Genomic DNA, 16,449 nt, shown 5'->3' with positions numbered 1-16,449 from the left:
GTGTAGGTTTTTCATATTTCAAAATTTAACGGAAATAGATTTTAAATTAATTTTTGCTTTTTGCCAATTCGTCGCGTTGGTTTGACCAGGTTCTAACTGATCCGCGAGTAGTTTTGAGTAAATCAATTTTAAAAATTGTTATATTCCTACCATAAAAAATTATTAAAATCCATCGATAATATTTTTTACTCATGATAACATAAGCATTTGCTACAAGTAGAACTATTTTTTATTAAAAAATGTTTCACTCTTCATAGAAAAATGAATACCCCCAAAATGCAGTTAGAACCTTGTCATAGTGAAATAATCATATTCTCACTATGACAAGGTTCTAACTGCTGTTTAACGGTAGTTAGAAACATGTTAGTTACTTTGAAATTTTGTGACTGAAGCAGTTAGTTACTTTAAACTTTGTAACTGAAACAATAATATAATAAAAAGCTAATTTTTATAAATTAGATTATTACTTCAGTCACAAAACAACGTTACAAAATTTTGTTTGCTCATTTTTCTTACATAAAGTACAACCCTTAAAAGCTTTTCATGTTTATTTTATAGGTGAAGAACAACTCGATAGTAATCTCTGTCCTCGAGAGGCATAAACGGAAATGCAGCTTATATATATATATATTTTTTAAGTCTACAAGTTCCTTTGTACAATTTTGAATCATGGCTAGATTTAAAATGTATAATGTGAGATATTTAAGCAAATATTAGAACAGCAACGTTAAAAAAAGGAACTGACTTGTAATTAAACAGCTTTGCTGTTACTGAATACTCCTTGAAGTCATGTAGTTTCATCTGAATGATACGACAAGGATTTTTTCTGTTAACTCAAATCCTTAAAATTATGTGGTTTCATTTGAATGATTCAAAAAGGATTTTTTCTGTTAACTTGGTTCAACATCCTTATCAATCCAATTGGACTATAAAAATCAGTTTTCCTCATGAGCTTTTCAATTTCCCTATGGACATGATCCACCTCTTGGGCGCATGAATGACCTGAAGGGAATATTTCATAGTGATTGAATTAATGTTAGGATTGTCTCTTTAAAAATGTAACACAGCATTTGATAATATACTTTTCCGATTTTGAGGAACGCAAGAGTTAGACCAAGTAATTAAGTCACTTACGTCGTTTTCCTCCACCACATCACTCAAAATTTTGCAAAAGGCACTGGCAAGATCATTGCCGCTTCTTCCCGCCATTGATTCAGTCCATAATGCACAGTACACTTTTTTGGTTGTTGAAAAATAAGCTGTCAAATTATACACGCTTCGCTTTCTCAGATAAAAAAGGGAACTAATTTCTGCATGCGGAGTCAAAATAACATTTTGAAGGTCAAAAAGTAAAACCGGAACATTTTTATCTTTTTTTTCTTTAGCACGTATATCTCTCATTTCTTTTTTAAAAACTTGATGTCTTTCTAAGTCTTCTCTTAATTTTTCTGACATAGTATCAGTGTTTTCAGCAACTTTAAACTTCTCACAAAGGTCACATCTATCCTTTTTGGGAATGTGAAAACCAAGATTGAACTCGGTGGAGAAAATATGGTAGTAAATAGATATTTTTACTGGCTCAACATTTTCGTTTATACATTTCTCTTTGTAAAGATTATACATTTTTTTAAATATTGTGGTGTGACTCAAGGCATTCTCTATTGGTACTTACACGACAATGTGACTCAACTGTTGGAAAAGATTTTATGTGATCTCTAGCTGAGTTGGTGTACGTTTTTGTGCACTGTGCGGTGTACGTTTGCCTTTCATGATTTTACCTCGTAGATCTTGTGCAGGAGTATTTGTTTTAACATCTTTGGTGTTGTGAGCTGTGTAAATTAGCTTTTGCGAAATTGACAGTATAGTTAGGTAAAATGTTTTGCAAACACGGACTTTTTCTCCTTTTACATGAAAAAAATATTTAAAGGCGTAATTCCTATTTGAAAAAGTTTGTTTTTCAGCGTGGTCATCAGTTTTTATTTGTATTTTCACTACAACTGTTTTCCTCATGGTTTCTCTTTTAACTACGCAGCCTGGTTTTTATTATTGCTACAAAAAAGTTTTATTACAAGTTGTTTAAATTTTAATATTACTGATATTTTTTATTTAACAAGTTAAAATAGTTACATCGGTGTCAAATTAGAACACTTTTTGTTGATTTTTAGACCTATTTTTTATGATTTTTGATGGGTATAAAATTCTCTATCATAATAGTTAATAAAAACCAGCAAGAGATTATGAAGTTAATGTTAGAACCTTGTCAAACTAAATATTAGTTAAATAAAGTTGCAGATAGAACTTTGGCACTTTAGCAGTTTGCTTGTTTTGCGCAATATCGCTGTAAATTTCAGTTTATTTTGTTCATCATGATTTAAATAGTTTAACAAAATGGTTAAGTCATTTTTGGCAAAAATGTCAGTTAGAACCTTGTCAAACCAACGCGACAAATTATGTTTATCAAATCAAAAAACCATAACAACTTTAAAATAGACAAACTTGTGGCTTTCTAAATTTTGTATGCGAAAAATAGTGAAAAGCTGGGAGCTAACAGGTGAGGTCATTGACATGCCTCGTTCTGGAAAACAATTGAAACTTAGTGACTTTGACAAAAGTAGCATATTCAGAACAAGCAGAGAAAATCCTCGGCAACAAAAAGCTTGTTAAAAAATTAAACCAATCCTTTTTATAATCGAAATGTGAGCAGAATCTACGTTAAAAGATTTGCAACTGAGATCTTTTGCGAACGCTATTTACAAACAAGACGACGAGACGGTGGAGGCTCAGTAGGCATATGGGAATGTTTTCCCCACAAGGGCGTTGTATGTATGAGGTGTATAACGGCCATATCAACTAAAATATCAAAGTAATTGTATGGTAGAAGCAAGCAATATATAATCCAGCAAGACAGGATTCTAGTAAGTACATAACACATAGTATAACACTGGCTCAACACAAAAAGATCATCTTGTTGCTTTGGTGCCCTAGATCACCAGATCTCAACCCAATCGAAATTATTTGGTCATAAAACGACGCTCATTTGGTAAACCATCAAATTCAATCAACTGACCATTTGAAGCAACTTTTAAACGAGTATTGGTTAAAAGTGCCACGTGAGATGCGCATGATATTTGTTGAATAAATGCAGAGACGAGTTACTTTTTATTTTCTAACAAAAGGAGGAACACTTTAAATATTAAATTTGAAGATTATGAAAAAGTATTCTCCTGTAACAAAATTGAAAAATTATTGCTGAGATCCCAAATGTTTCTACACATAGTTTTCACGTAAAACAAATGAACAAGAACTTTTAGCAGAAAGAAATTGTAAGTTTATTTAGCAAGTCAGTATACTATCATAGTATTAATGAAAATGATGAAACCTTAACTAAAAAACCCTGTAATGTTAAGCAGCATTGAAATTGCGTAAAAGATTTTGTTTTTGAATAATAGACTCTAACAAAAATATGCACATTTTCTAATCCCACCTGCTTAAGAACTCAGATGAGTAAGTACAAACGCAGACCAAAAAATCTTCGCAAGTTCCACTATCACCTAATGTACAACATACGTTTAGGATGGGAAATGAGAAGGGGAAGAATGGTCCATATAACTACTGTACTTTTCTTTGGATAAATGACACTGCGAAATCTTGAAACGTGTTGCCAAATCTTAAGTAATCGCTGGCATAAGTAAATATGAAAGATATTTATCCCGTAGCAAATTACCGTCGAATTGCAAAAGATTTACCTAAAAAAAGAGATTTTTTTTTTAATAAGATTTTAGCCTCATGAGTCATGTAACTTGCAACAGGTTTCAAATATTTTAAAATTGATCCTGCAATTCTGCGCACTAACACATATATTCAAATAAAATCGTAAGGGATGGTATACCTCGCTTTGATGATTCCTTACAAACTCGGGATGCTTACAGAAGGCCTTCAGTTTCTTGAATAGCTGCTGTTTTGTATTATAGAGATAGCGCTCTATGAATAAAATAAATTTCTTCTATCTTCTTTAAATGAAAAACTCTTAGAAATGTTTACCGTTAAAACTTTCTAACGTCAATACCAGGGAAGAAACTTGGATAAGCGAGTCGATTTGGACATAATGGATAACAACCAACAGATACAGCTTCAAGCCTATAAAAGTTAATAACAAGAAATTAAATTCACGAACGAAGATGCAAACAGGCTAACTGACAGGTTCAAGTCCTTAGTTTTATCTACTTATAACTTGGGGCTGTTCACGTGAAGCAAATCGAGATTAATTTCCGTAATTTTTTTACTTCTTGTGTTCATGTGTTAAAGCACTTTTTAGCTTTTTTTAAACCAAATTCCAATTTAAAATAAATTTTTTCTTTATAAGTAAATTTTGTTGTTGTGGCAGTCACGAGCATGTTTACAGATGTTTGTCAAAAGTTATTTGTTCACTTTTTGTATTTGGGCACAGTGTATAGCGGTTTCAACGATTAAACAGTTCTGTCAGCCAATTCTACATCAGTGCTACTTTTTCTTTCGATGATTTTTTCAACTGAAATAATTTAAACAATGTATAACACAAGATTTCGTAAAAAAAAGAAAAAAGAAGAAGCCCTTTTCGTTTAACATTTTTGTTAGTAGCAACAAAGCAAGGAATATCAACCAAACTGAAGGTAAAAAGAACTGAGAAAGCATTTTTGAACTTAGACTTATAAAACTCATTCACTTTAAAAGTTTATTGAGTTAAAATTTTATTTGCTCAAAAATTTAGAACGTCGAAATATATTTAAACACTTTATGCAAGAAAAACCATTTACATACATTGAAACTCCGAAAAACTCATGGTTAGCTGTAGACACTACGACGTCTGTATTTTTAAGTATTTCAATATAGTTTTCTTTGGATTTTTGAAAACCCCAGTTGGAAATATATGATGATAATTTTGAATAAGCTTCTTTAAAACAAACTAAATATATATATATATATATATATATATATATATATATATATATATATATATATATATATATATATATATATATATATAAATAAAAGAATTAAAAAGAGTTAAAAAGTAATGAAAACATCAAGTTTGTAAGAATACCGTCGTCGAACGAAACTTGGATAACTTGACGAACACAGTAAATAGAATTACCGGGGATTTCCGAGTAAGACTGACCAAGCACTGATATTTTAAAACAAAACCCCTGATCAGCAAGATCATACAACACTTGAAAAAAGTCCTGTGGATTTTTGTCATGCTCCCTAGATGCAAAGACAAATTTTAATAGATCTTTTAAACTCTAACAAAAATAATTTTGTTTAAAAAAAATTATTACCATCTGTGCGGCCATGTTATATGCAGAACATCACCTGATAGTCTGGGAATCATGGGCGGCATATGAACAATTTTCAAAGGAAAATAAACAACACTACATTTCGGTTTTATTTTTTCTTGAATCAACTTAGGGCGATAATCAGGCATTAACTTCATGTAACTGTTTATATTACCCAGAAATGAATCCATATTATAGGAAGAATTAAATAGGACAACATCTGCTGATAAACTAAAAAAAATATATATATATTGTTATCATCAGCATTATAACTTGAATTCGATCACCTCCACCACCCCACCCCCTCTAAATCATCATTAGTCTTGCCTATCTTTATACAGTATTCAGCCTCATTCACATCGCTTATGACCAATACCACCGCTATTACGATTACCACCATGCTTTATCGTACATTTAATTTTTGAATGATGAATCAGATTTATGCATCCCATAAAAATAATAAAAACACTTTTTTGTTTTAAAATATTTAACATATAGCATTTAGGTCAATAAATAAAACTTTATTACAATAAACCTATACCTTGAAACCACTTGATTATAGCCATACTGAAAGTCTCTATCCTGCTGTTTGCGAACAGGATAAACAAGCTGATTCTCATGAAAATATAAAACTTTAGTTGCATTCAATAAGTCTGGTCGCAAACCTATCAACTCCGCTAAATTAATAACGGATGTGACAAATAGACAGCTAAATGAGAAAAATTTTTTTCTATATTTCTTATTATTAATAAATTACAAAATAAGTAAATTTTACACACAACAGAACTTAAGAAAATTAACTTTTTTTCAAATACAAAAATTTACAAATTTTAAATTACACTTTTACAGTTGGACATGTATTTATTATTTACATCAGTTAATCTACCTTCAAATAGATATTAAAATTACTAGCAAACTAACCCATCCTAAGAATTACACAGACTTCACTTATTTCTTCATAATTACATTAATTTAAGCAAAATATAGAATAAAAATGAAGGCAATAAAAAGTAATCCCAAGCAATCTCTTCATTGCCACCTATTGTTAGAGTATCCACCATTTTAACATAAGACAATAAGCAAACCTGAATTTTTTATCTTTAGGAATTTGCTCAGCAATATGTAATGCACTGGTCCTCAACCTCCAGTGCCATTTTTTATCAGTCATTGTTACTTTGGTAACTTCCACATTCTCAGTTTCCAATATTTCAATCAGGTAATCAATTAGTTGTTTATGAGAACCTCCGTAAAAGGGTTCAAGTAAAAGAACATGACACATCTTAAAAAATTTAGGTCTAATTTTTAAAATTGCATAGAAAAATTAAAGAAATATATAGCCAAGAAAGTATTAGCATGAACTAATGGCAAAAGTTGTTAAGTATCTCATCACATTTATTGATCTTACAACTACAAAAAGAAAATCAAGAATCCACTTCCAATACTCAATCACAAAACTGGCCTAGCATCTTTCAATTGAAATCTCTTAGTAAACCTATGTGAATTAACAGGAATGTGATGTAAAGGCTTATGACATAATATTCCTGCTTTTCCCCATTTAAAAAAAGTAAATTAAATGGCAATAGTTTTATCATTCGGGAAGAATTTGAATTAAACGCAAAACAATGTCAAAATAAAAGTTAAAACAGTTATTAGACAATGCACCACTTTCCAAAGTTAAAAACAGAGCACAACAAGAAAAGAGCTTTCATTTTATTAGGTTAATAATTAAATACAGCAGAAACTATAAAAAAATTTGAACTATAAAAATATATAACTAGGTAATATGATAACATAGAAACTTTTTATAGCCTTTCAAACTTTTGAAACTATTCCCTTGCAGCCTAATTTTATTTTAATTGAATTTAAAGAAATAGCGAGAGAGGAGTATAGAAAACATAAAAAAATTGACAAAATATATACGTGAGCTGGAAAAAATAAAACGTTTGAGATTTTATAAGCTTTCATCCTTTTCAAGTTTCTGACCCAAATAATACTGCTGTCACTTTTAATCAGACCAATCATCATCAAATTCATCTTCTTCCTCATCTTCATCATCATTATCTAAAATTTAGTATATAATTTAAGAAAATTATACTTAATGTAATCTATGTAACTGTTATGTATTTGATGCATACTATCAAATATATAAAGGTAAAACCTAAAATTCTTAGCTCTAAACTTTTTTCCTTTAAAAAGAAATATACAATAAAAGCATAAAAATATGTTTTTAAATAACAGGAACTGAAATTTTTAAATTATCAGGAAGTTGATGTTTTTTTAAGAAAGAATAAAGAAAATTTTTTTTTTTTACTTAAAAGCTAAAAAGAACATGCAGTTAAAACAAAAGAAAATTTAAAAAATTTTTAAAAATGCCAATGTTTACTTTTCTTCACTCATATTATATGTAAAACATGGACTCAGAAGAATGAGAAAAAATGTTGTCTTACCAGAAACTTGAATGTGAGCAGACCGCATGGCTAATGCCTTAGCAAGTGCACCAGCCATTCCTTCAAGCTGATCATCTTCTACTACACTTGAACGAGGGTCAGACTGGGAAACCTAAACATTTTTATTAGCTCATTTAATCAACTTTTATAGAGATAATTTAAAAACATATCAAAAAAAAAAATCATAATAAAACACTTGGCAGCAACAAGGATACATACTGTTTTGAGCTTAGCACCCAAACGGATTGCACTAAGGAGGTCATCTCTTCCATCTCCAGAAACTTCCTTTTGTTGTGGTTCAACTTTATTTAACTGTCTTCCTTGGTGAATTTGATCTAGCAAACCTCCTCTTCCCACTCCTGCCGCAGGAGCTGACTTCGAAACTCCTGGGGGTGGTGGTGGTGGTGGAAGTGGTGCACCTGCAACTGGAACAGGAGGTGGAGGAGGTGGTGCAGGAAGATTTAATGGTGGAGGAGGAGGAGGTGGTGCAGTCATTTGAGGAGGAGGTGGAGGACCTCTTGATACCTGTGGAGGAGGTGGTGGACCAGCTCTAGTTGATGGAGGTGGTGGTGGTGGTGCACTACGAGCTGGAGGTCCTTTCATACTTGGTTCTCTATCTAAAGACTGAGGTATAGGAGGTGCTTGACCACGTGGGGGACCATGACGTGATGGTGGTGGTGGAGGAGGAGCAGATCTTGCTGGAGGAGGAGGTGCAACTAATTTGAAGTATAAACTCAATGGTAACTATATCTTTAAAGAAAGTTATAAACTTTGTATAACTTTTTAACAGATTTTTTGTTTAAGTTTTTAATAGTTATTAAAAATTTGGGTGGCTTTGCATTAGGGATGTGCCAGATCTAGACACAAGAAAAAAAGATCATGACATCCAAAAGCAATGCAAAAGAAATGCAAACCAATGAAGAAACTTTGGATTCAATCCTAATTCCAACTGATTCAGGTTGGATTTCTACTAACAAACTTATTTCTAAAACTATTAATAGATTCAAGAGTTTCTCCTGAAAATTTTCATTTTTTACTTTTTTATTTTACAAAACCAAACCATTTAACCAGCTGGACAATCTATACAAATCATTCCTAACCAAACAATATAACCAGTTAGCCAACTTTTACAAATTATTCCCAATTATTTTACTGCTGTTAACTTGTTTAAACATTCTGTAATATATTCTACAATCAATAGTTTGTTATTCCTGACTCAACAAACTATCTACATCTAAATCTTCTTTAACATGTCTTACAAGTTTTACAATTGAAACTCACTTTACTTGTCAAACTCTGTAAAGAAACAGAAGTCTTATCTTTGTTAATAATACAGTCACAATATTTGAGATTATAATTATTATTACAATTTTGAAACCCCAATAGAGTCTTGAGGTTGATAAATTATGATTATTTTCTTTTAATGTATTGCAAATAAACATGGATTTCAAAATAGTTGAAGTATTGAATGTTTTTTCACCAGAAGAGAACTTGAAAATTTGTTTTTTGTCTTAGTAAAAGAGACCAACTCTGAAACTATTCTCTCTGAATAGAATGCTTTTCTTATCCATATCATAATATATTGTTTCTTATCCATATCATAATATATTGATTGTGTAGCAATATAATCACAGAGTGAGATCAAAAAGTGTAGAAACTTTTTTAGCTGTTTAATTATAATGATACTGTGTTTAACATCCTATCAACAATATCCTATTATATATATTAAACTATTTGGGAAATTTGAGACTCATCCATCCCAATGCACAGCCACATTATTAGTAAAATGCTAATATGTTCTATCAAATATGGCAGAGATCTTGTCAGTTAGAACACACATTTCTTAATTAATTATTCATCTTTATTCTTATCCTCTACCTTACCCATATGTAAATTTTGGAGAAGGATTTGCAATCAAAAACACATTTTTTCATGAATATTGTAAAATCAATGCGTTTAAAAACATAACTTAAAACAAATGTTCCTTGAAAATTAAAAAATATTTAAACCAAACTAAAATATTTTTTTGACAGGTAATTTTCTTAAGACCAAAAAAACATCAGGAATTGTTCATCCTTTTCATATGATATTAACTTTTCTAAATTTTTATGACTTAATTTAAATTACTTCTTAAGACTTTTTCTTTTTTTGTCTACTTCTCTTTTTCATTATTTTTTACATTTTTATCCAACTAAGGATATTCAAAAAACATTGAAGGTGAACATTAGAGGTGAAAAATGAGTTTTAGGACTAACTTGCAAAAATTTGAAAAATACTAAAGATAATACTAAAACTGTTTTGGAGGTCCTGGTTCTGTTTTTATTCATAAGTAAACAATGCCAATACTAAGCAATTTAAGACAATACCATAGCTTATTGATTAAAAGATTAGCACACTAGTGAATTTGTTTGAATCTTATATAAAAAAAGAAAAAGAAAAAAAGTTTCACCATCTGAATTTTCAAGCTCTTTTGTAGCTTTTTCAATACCACCATGTGATTCAACAAAATCATATATAAACTTAGATGTTTCTGCATCTTCAAGTTGCTTCTCAGTTACACCTATTGTGTCAAACAACTTCCTCCATTGTGGATCAATATTGTTAACCTAAATATATTATGTAAATGTTGGAGATTTCGATTTGAATAAATGAAACTTTGATAATCAAACTTTTATAGCACAATAATAAAAATATTGATAAATACTTACATCAAAGCCTCCTTTAGGATCCCAACCTACATGACCCACATGCCTAAGAGTTGTATTTAAGATCTGGTTAGAATCATCAATAATCATCAATCATCAATCATCAATCATCAATCATCATCATCATCATCATCATCATCATCATCATCATCATCATCATCACCATCAATCATGATCATGATCAATCATTAATCATTAATCATCAATCATGATCAATCATTAATCATTAATCATCAATCATGATCATGATCATCATCAACCATTAATCATGATCATGATCATCAACCATGATTATCATCATCATCCAGAAAAAAATAGAAATTTAACTCTGCACCCCTTTTAACAATTCTCAGTGAGTGACTTATGAATCATTTTTCTGCATTTTTAATTTAATAAAATTACTTTGTTACACACCTGTCATTACAATATGAAAATATACATAATTTTAATAAAAAAAGCTACTAGCAATCATGGTTTAGCAATTATTCCTATGCCTGACAAAAAGTTTTTAAAAAAAAAGCTTTGCTTATGGTTTCATATTTCATGAATTTTTGTATAAAAACACTCCCAATCATCAATATCTTATAAAATGGCTGTTTTCCACATGCAACAACATCCTAAAATATTCGAAAATATAAAACCATAAACAAAATTGCAATACTTTTATTTGAAATTGTTAATGGTGATATGCTTTGTGTCAGTTTGATGATAAAATTGTCAAAGCAAAAGGTTTTTTTTAAAACTTTTTTTGGCACATTTAAATCAAAAGAAAATTTCAATGACTTTGTTTACCTAAAATCAGATGGAGTACCAATATCTTCCTTGGATAGTTTCACTTTTTTCTTTCCAGGTTTTGAATCTTTTTTTTTCAGATCATTGGCAGATGGTGAAGGGCTTATTGTTGGTGTTGGTGCTGGTGATGGGACTCCTGGCATACTCTGCGTGTTATCTGTATAAAATAGCTTTATATTCACACTAAAAGACATGTTCTTTTTATAAAATAGTAAACATCACTTTAGACGCATTTAAAAAACCTTATCAGGAGTAAAACTGTAAAAAGATTTCAGAGGTAATTTTTAATGAGATTCAAAAAATATCAAAAAAAACAACAACATATTTATAACATAAGAATTTTTTAACAAAACTTTCTAAACTCTATTTATTGTTGACACCATTATGAAAAGGACTTACACTACATAAATATTGGTACTAATACAAACATTTCTTGAATATTAAATCATTTAGATTTTTTTGGATAACAAAAATAAAAACATATAAAGAATTCTTCCATTAAAAATGTAATATTAAAATGAAAAAAAATCAACCATTTAAAATATATTACTTACAGTTCACAGGCTGCAATGCATTTACTCTATTATTTCCTGCTTCTCTCTTAACCGTAGTTGCACGCCGTTCTATATAAATTTTTATTAAGCCATTTCTTTAAATAATATTTGACACAATTATAGTTTATCATACAATATTTATAAATAAAACTTTGATTAAGTTTCAACCAACAAGATTCAAGCAGATCAGCAAGCAATTTTGAAAAGTTTTCTACTTGTAACTTGATTAAATTTTTTAATTGACCATTAAAAAATTTAATCAAATTACAAGTAGAAAACTTTTTTTACCTGTTTTCCTCTGTTGCTTTGCTCGCAGCTTTCCTTCTATCACCTGACGAAAATGATTGGCTTCTTGTTGATCAGCAAAATTTAATCCAACAACAAAATTCTGCAGTTAAAACAAATAAAATATTGAGGTGTTTCTGGATATTAAGACAAATAAGTTATTGTTTTATATAAAACTTGTTCACAATAAAAATTAATATATTTGGGTAGCAGAGAATCAATACCTTATGTAACAATATTCTTAAACTTTAAAAAGAAATGGAAATGGAATTGAAGAATAGCAATTGCTTAAAAAAGGAAACAAAAATAAAAATATGCAGACAAGGGAAATCAAAAATTTATATCTGCATCAAAGGAACGAAAAAACTCACATCAGCTTCAAAGGAATGAAAGTGATTCCGTGGAGCAAAATACTTGAACTGGTTATAAATCTCTTGCTCCCAAACCATATTTTTAATCTATTGAATGAAAATATATTAATTTGTGTTACAGAATTACAAAAACATAATTTAACAATTTACTGTTTAAGCCATTCTGTGTATCAAACACACTTGATCAATACAATCAAAATGTTTGCTTTTTTTTTTTTTTTTGCTTTTTGCTAACAGAAGTTTTTGATTTTTTAAAAATATCTATTTCTAACAAAAAAAACAAAACAGTTTTTTGATGGGTGTTTATATCAACAAATAAAAAATGGAAGCAAAGAACAATTAAATGCATAAGATTATATTTTGTACTTAAATAAGTGAACATACCATTAAGTCAAATACTCTAACAAAATAAGATTTCTTTTGATTGTCTTTAACAAAGCAAATGATACCAACACATAGCTTTTGCCAGGAAATTTGTCCACTACCACATTTGAAAACTTGAACAACAGTTGTTGATAGCGTCTGAAATAACAGGAATACTAGTAGCATTAGAAATGCATCATTAGAGCTTTAAGTTAAAAGTGTTATGAAACTTTTTCTAAAAATTCATCATTAGTAATTATATATTAAAAGACACTTTCCATTGAAGTATGTACTCTTATAAACTTTAATTTGTTTGTTGAAATCTGCATATATAATAAAATAGAGAAAATATTTTTTTAGCAGTAATAAAGACAGTAAGATAGAGAAGAAACAATTTTAATAGAATAAAAAGAAAATTAACACAATTTCATTATGTTGATATGTCCTCCTTGTGCCTTAATCACTTTTAACATAGCAGAGTTTAACATTTTCAGTTTTTTCCTGGTCATGCTTCTGGTAGATATTCCCAAAAATGAGAGCTGCCAATCTTTGGTTTTCAGATTCAAATAATTGGACATGCACAGTTTAGGAAACCATTTACTGAGGAGGCTAGACCATTGTTTTGAGTTTTAATTTAAGTGTATGTGTTGAATCATTATTTTAATGAAAATTCAAACTCTGACCAATAACTTCTAATCCATATGATGAACTTGAAACTATTCTACTTTTTCTTCACCAATCTTCAGCTAAACACCCAAAAACCATTAAACTTTTTCCTCCGTATTTTACCATGGGAAATGGATTGTCCACTAACATTTGTGCTCAGTTGACTATGAATAAATATTCTTTTCTTTGTCCAAATTTCCCAGTCTTTATGGACCCATTTATCAAGTTAATATCCCCTATAAAGTTGTTTTTCTTTATATATTACCTTTAGAAAAGGTATTTTGTAGCAAAAACAACTTCTTAATTATGCAGAGAGCAACTAAGCTTTTACTGCTATCACTGTCTTTAGGCGATACACAGCCTTCTGGTTATAACTCATAATTTTTAACAATTTTGTGTCAATAACATAATGAAATAAAAAGTTTGTTTTCATCCTATATAAAAAACTTTATCAAGTAATAACAGACAATATCAAGAACACTTATTTATGAAACTAACAGGCATTATTTAAATCATCATTTACATACATACATACATACATACATACATACATACATACATACATACATACATACATACATACATACATACATACATACAAAATACATAATTTTTCTAAATAATCTCCTTGCTTTTGCACTTGGCCTATTGGTCAACAAGCTTGCATATTCCTTCCAAAAGGATTGTTTTTGGATGTTTGTGTAACCATTTATGCACCCCTTTTTTCACATCTTCTTCCATAGAAAACTGCTGACCTCATAAACCACCTTTAAGCAGTCTAAAGATGTTTGGAAGACACACAGACTTTATGATAGTCAAGATAATTATGAATGATTTAAAAGACAGGGCCAAAACAAATCTGTAGTGAACAAGCAACATCATCAATAGTAACTTACTGATTTACCATTATTATATGCTGAACTTGCTGAGTTTTCTCAACAATGGTAGAGGTTAAAGGGCGTCTTGCTCCCTCTATGAGCGTCACACTTGTCTGGCCACATTTAAACGTATCTATCCACTCATAAACACTTCTACATAGAAGTGCACTTTCCCCATATTGTGATAAGAGCCTACAATGAATTTCTGCTCCTGACACTCCTTTTAACCAAAGATATTGGATGTCTCTTTGTTATTCCTTGAAGCAAGCTGAAAGTGGAGTGCCCATGTTTAAACTGTAATGACGCAAAACTAGCTAGCACTATTAGTTTTAAACTTTAATTATGTGAAACTTCAACTACTATCACGCACAAACACAGTGTGATAATGCTAAATATGTGCTATGGCAAAAGTGTATATAGTTTTGACTTACCCTCAGATGTACATACATACATAAAACTAATTTAAGAATGCTTAACAAATAAAGAGCAATATAAAACATCATTAGGTGAAATGAATTTTCTTGAAAAGTATATCCTATGATACAGTTGAAAATTAAATCCTATGGACAGTGGAAAAGTATGCCATAGGATAATAAACTAAATTTCCTAAACACACTGAAAATGTAGTTAGTACAAAGTAGTACAATTATTGTACAAAAGTATTGTCACAAGTAACAATAATTAACATTCTTTGTGGTTTGGGACAGAATAGATCATTTTTACTTGTACAGGAGGTCATTTTTATCAATTACTTCCAAAAAGTCTCATTTAAATAAAAAACTTTCAACTAAATATTTGTGTATGCATCATTAAAAGCATTCTAACTAATAAATTTTATAAAACCTATGGGATTGCTACTTTTAGAAAGAAACAATATTATGAAACACATAATCAAGATATGCACATTTTATCATTATTTTTAAAACTTTAAATCTTAAGCACTGTATATTCAAACATTTATGGTATTTAATGTGCTTTGCACATCGGAATGGTTCTTTTTTTTCTTCTGCCTTTTACATCACTTGATGACATATGTGATGAAGAGTTAGGTCTGTTTTATTTTAAATCTTCAATTTGCCATTATCTAACTACATAGTTTATGTAAATTTAAAAAAATGAAACCTACACCCAAAGAAAATTCTGAGATTCAACCTCTAGAATTGAAATAATACCCATGCTGTTACCTAATAGTGATTGTGGTGACCAAAAGCTTCACAGTGCACTAGTGTTTGTATTAATATGCTAAGAAAAATTAAAGCCCTTGTATTAGCAAGCCTGATCTGATTCTCATAACAATTAAGAAAAATAGTGTTGAATAATATTAATCTAAGTCAGGTGATAGTAAGGGTGTCATTTTTTCACTTCTAAGATATTATCTTCTTTTTAGTTTATTTAATTTGATATACAATACACTGTAGGTATACAAAAAGTTAGTTAGTTTTATTAAGCAAGGTCACACATGTGAAAAATTTACTCAATTTAGCTAGTTATATATGTTTGTATTGCACATAACTACTCATGTCTTTACAATAAATGAAGAACATAAGGTTTTGAGCCAACCTAGCCATTTTTTGAATAAAGAAATAAAGCTTACAGCACATCTTTTCCCTATAAGATTGAATACTGATTTATTTTCTTCTTCTGATAAAAGATTTGAAGATCGGTTACTCTCAGGAGCTTTTTGGATTTCATGAGCCATTGTATCCTAAATTTTAAATTTTCTAAAACCGAAAATTTAATAGCAAGTTGCACTTCTTGATTGATTGCGGTGAATGTACCGATTATATACACAGATCTAAATGACTCTACGGATACATCGATGCGTAATCGCCTTTTAGATTTTGATCTCTTCCTCGTATACTTTTTTATTTCTAGATTCCATGTAACAAAATAATTTTAAAAAACAAAATTTTATAGGAAAGGTGATATCCCGCTGTAATGTGTGGTTTTTAAAACGAACCGTTGCATAGTTACTCCATAAAGATTGGAGTAAACATTGAATTAACCTTCCGGCATTGTCAAAACAAAAACAGTTTTCGAAATTTTGTCGCTTAATATTGATCATTAATTGATCAT

The 16,449-nt window shown here is 29.7% G+C and overlaps 2 protein-coding genes across 4 annotated transcripts; both read right to left on the bottom strand.

Annotated features, from left to right (window-relative positions):
* Positions 1-2,351: 2,351 nt before the first annotated feature.
* On the bottom strand, positions 2,352-6,806 carry LOC145190440 (tRNA-queuosine alpha-mannosyltransferase-like). Of its 3 annotated transcripts, XM_090090476.1 has the most exons (8): positions 6,398-6,806; positions 5,854-6,021; positions 5,316-5,543; positions 5,132-5,241; positions 4,798-4,942; positions 4,067-4,137; positions 3,890-3,981; positions 2,352-3,746 (listed from the first exon to the last, which is right to left on the bottom strand). In XM_090090476.1, the coding sequence occupies exons 1-8, from the start codon at positions 6,589-6,591 to the stop codon at positions 3,669-3,671; spliced, it is 1,086 nt and encodes a 361-aa protein (XP_089946602.1). In that variant the 5' UTR covers positions 6,592-6,806; the 3' UTR covers positions 2,352-3,668. The 3 variants fall into 3 exon arrangements, with proteins under 3 accessions (XP_089946602.1, XP_089946603.1, XP_089946604.1); XM_090090477.1 differs by lacking the exon at positions 5,316-5,543 and having other exon boundaries at positions 6,398-6,719; XM_090090478.1 differs by lacking the exon at positions 4,798-4,942 and having other exon boundaries at positions 6,398-6,717.
* A 200-nt stretch (positions 6,807-7,006) lies between these two features.
* On the bottom strand, positions 7,007-16,315 carry LOC145190234 (actin nucleation-promoting factor WAS-like). Its single transcript, XM_090090475.1, has 11 exons — positions 15,968-16,315; positions 12,851-12,988; positions 12,467-12,553; positions 12,099-12,198; positions 11,811-11,879; positions 11,257-11,413; positions 10,468-10,510; positions 10,209-10,365; positions 7,979-8,475; positions 7,760-7,871; positions 7,007-7,373 (listed from the first exon to the last, which is right to left on the bottom strand). The coding sequence occupies exons 1-11, from the start codon at positions 16,070-16,072 to the stop codon at positions 7,318-7,320; spliced, it is 1,521 nt and encodes a 506-aa protein (XP_089946601.1). The 5' UTR covers positions 16,073-16,315; the 3' UTR covers positions 7,007-7,317.
* Positions 16,316-16,449: the final 134 nt, after the last annotated feature.

This window comes from Hydra viridissima, unplaced genomic scaffold (assembly GCF_058129835.1).
Source record: "Hydra viridissima isolate aposymbiotic clone 2 unplaced genomic scaffold, HvirCarnegie_v1 scaffold_6, whole genome shotgun sequence".
Lineage (NCBI taxonomy): Eukaryota > Metazoa > Cnidaria > Hydrozoa > Anthoathecata > Hydridae > Hydra > Hydra viridissima.
The sequence above is the reverse complement of the archived record's forward strand: the minus strand, read 5'-3'. Positions and strand labels throughout refer to the sequence as shown.

Bases quoted from the DNA above. Each gene is read 5' to 3' on its own strand.
- LOC145190440 (XM_090090476.1), bottom strand. From the start codon at position 6,591: ATGTGTCATGTTCTTTTACTTGAACCCTTTTACGGAGGTTCTCATAAA. The intron at 6,022-6,397 runs GTTTGCTTATTG...TTTCTCATTTAG, and splicing joins CCTAAAGATAAAAAATTCAG to CTGTCTATTTGTCACATCCG. The intron at 4,138-4,797 runs GTATGTAAATGG...TAACTTTTATAG, and splicing joins GAGTTTTTCGGAGTTTCAAT to GCTTGAAGCTGTATCTGTTG.
- LOC145190234 (XM_090090475.1), bottom strand. From the start codon at position 16,072: ATGGCTCATGAAATCCAAAAAGCTCCTGAGAGTAACCGATCTTCAAAT. The intron at 11,880-12,098 runs GTAAAAAAAGTT...AAATTTATATAG, and splicing joins AAAGCAACAGAGGAAAACAG to AACGGCGTGCAACTACGGTT. The intron at 8,476-10,208 runs GTGAAACTTTTT...ACTTCAAATTAG, and splicing joins AGAGCTTGAAAATTCAGATG to TTGCACCTCCTCCTCCAGCA.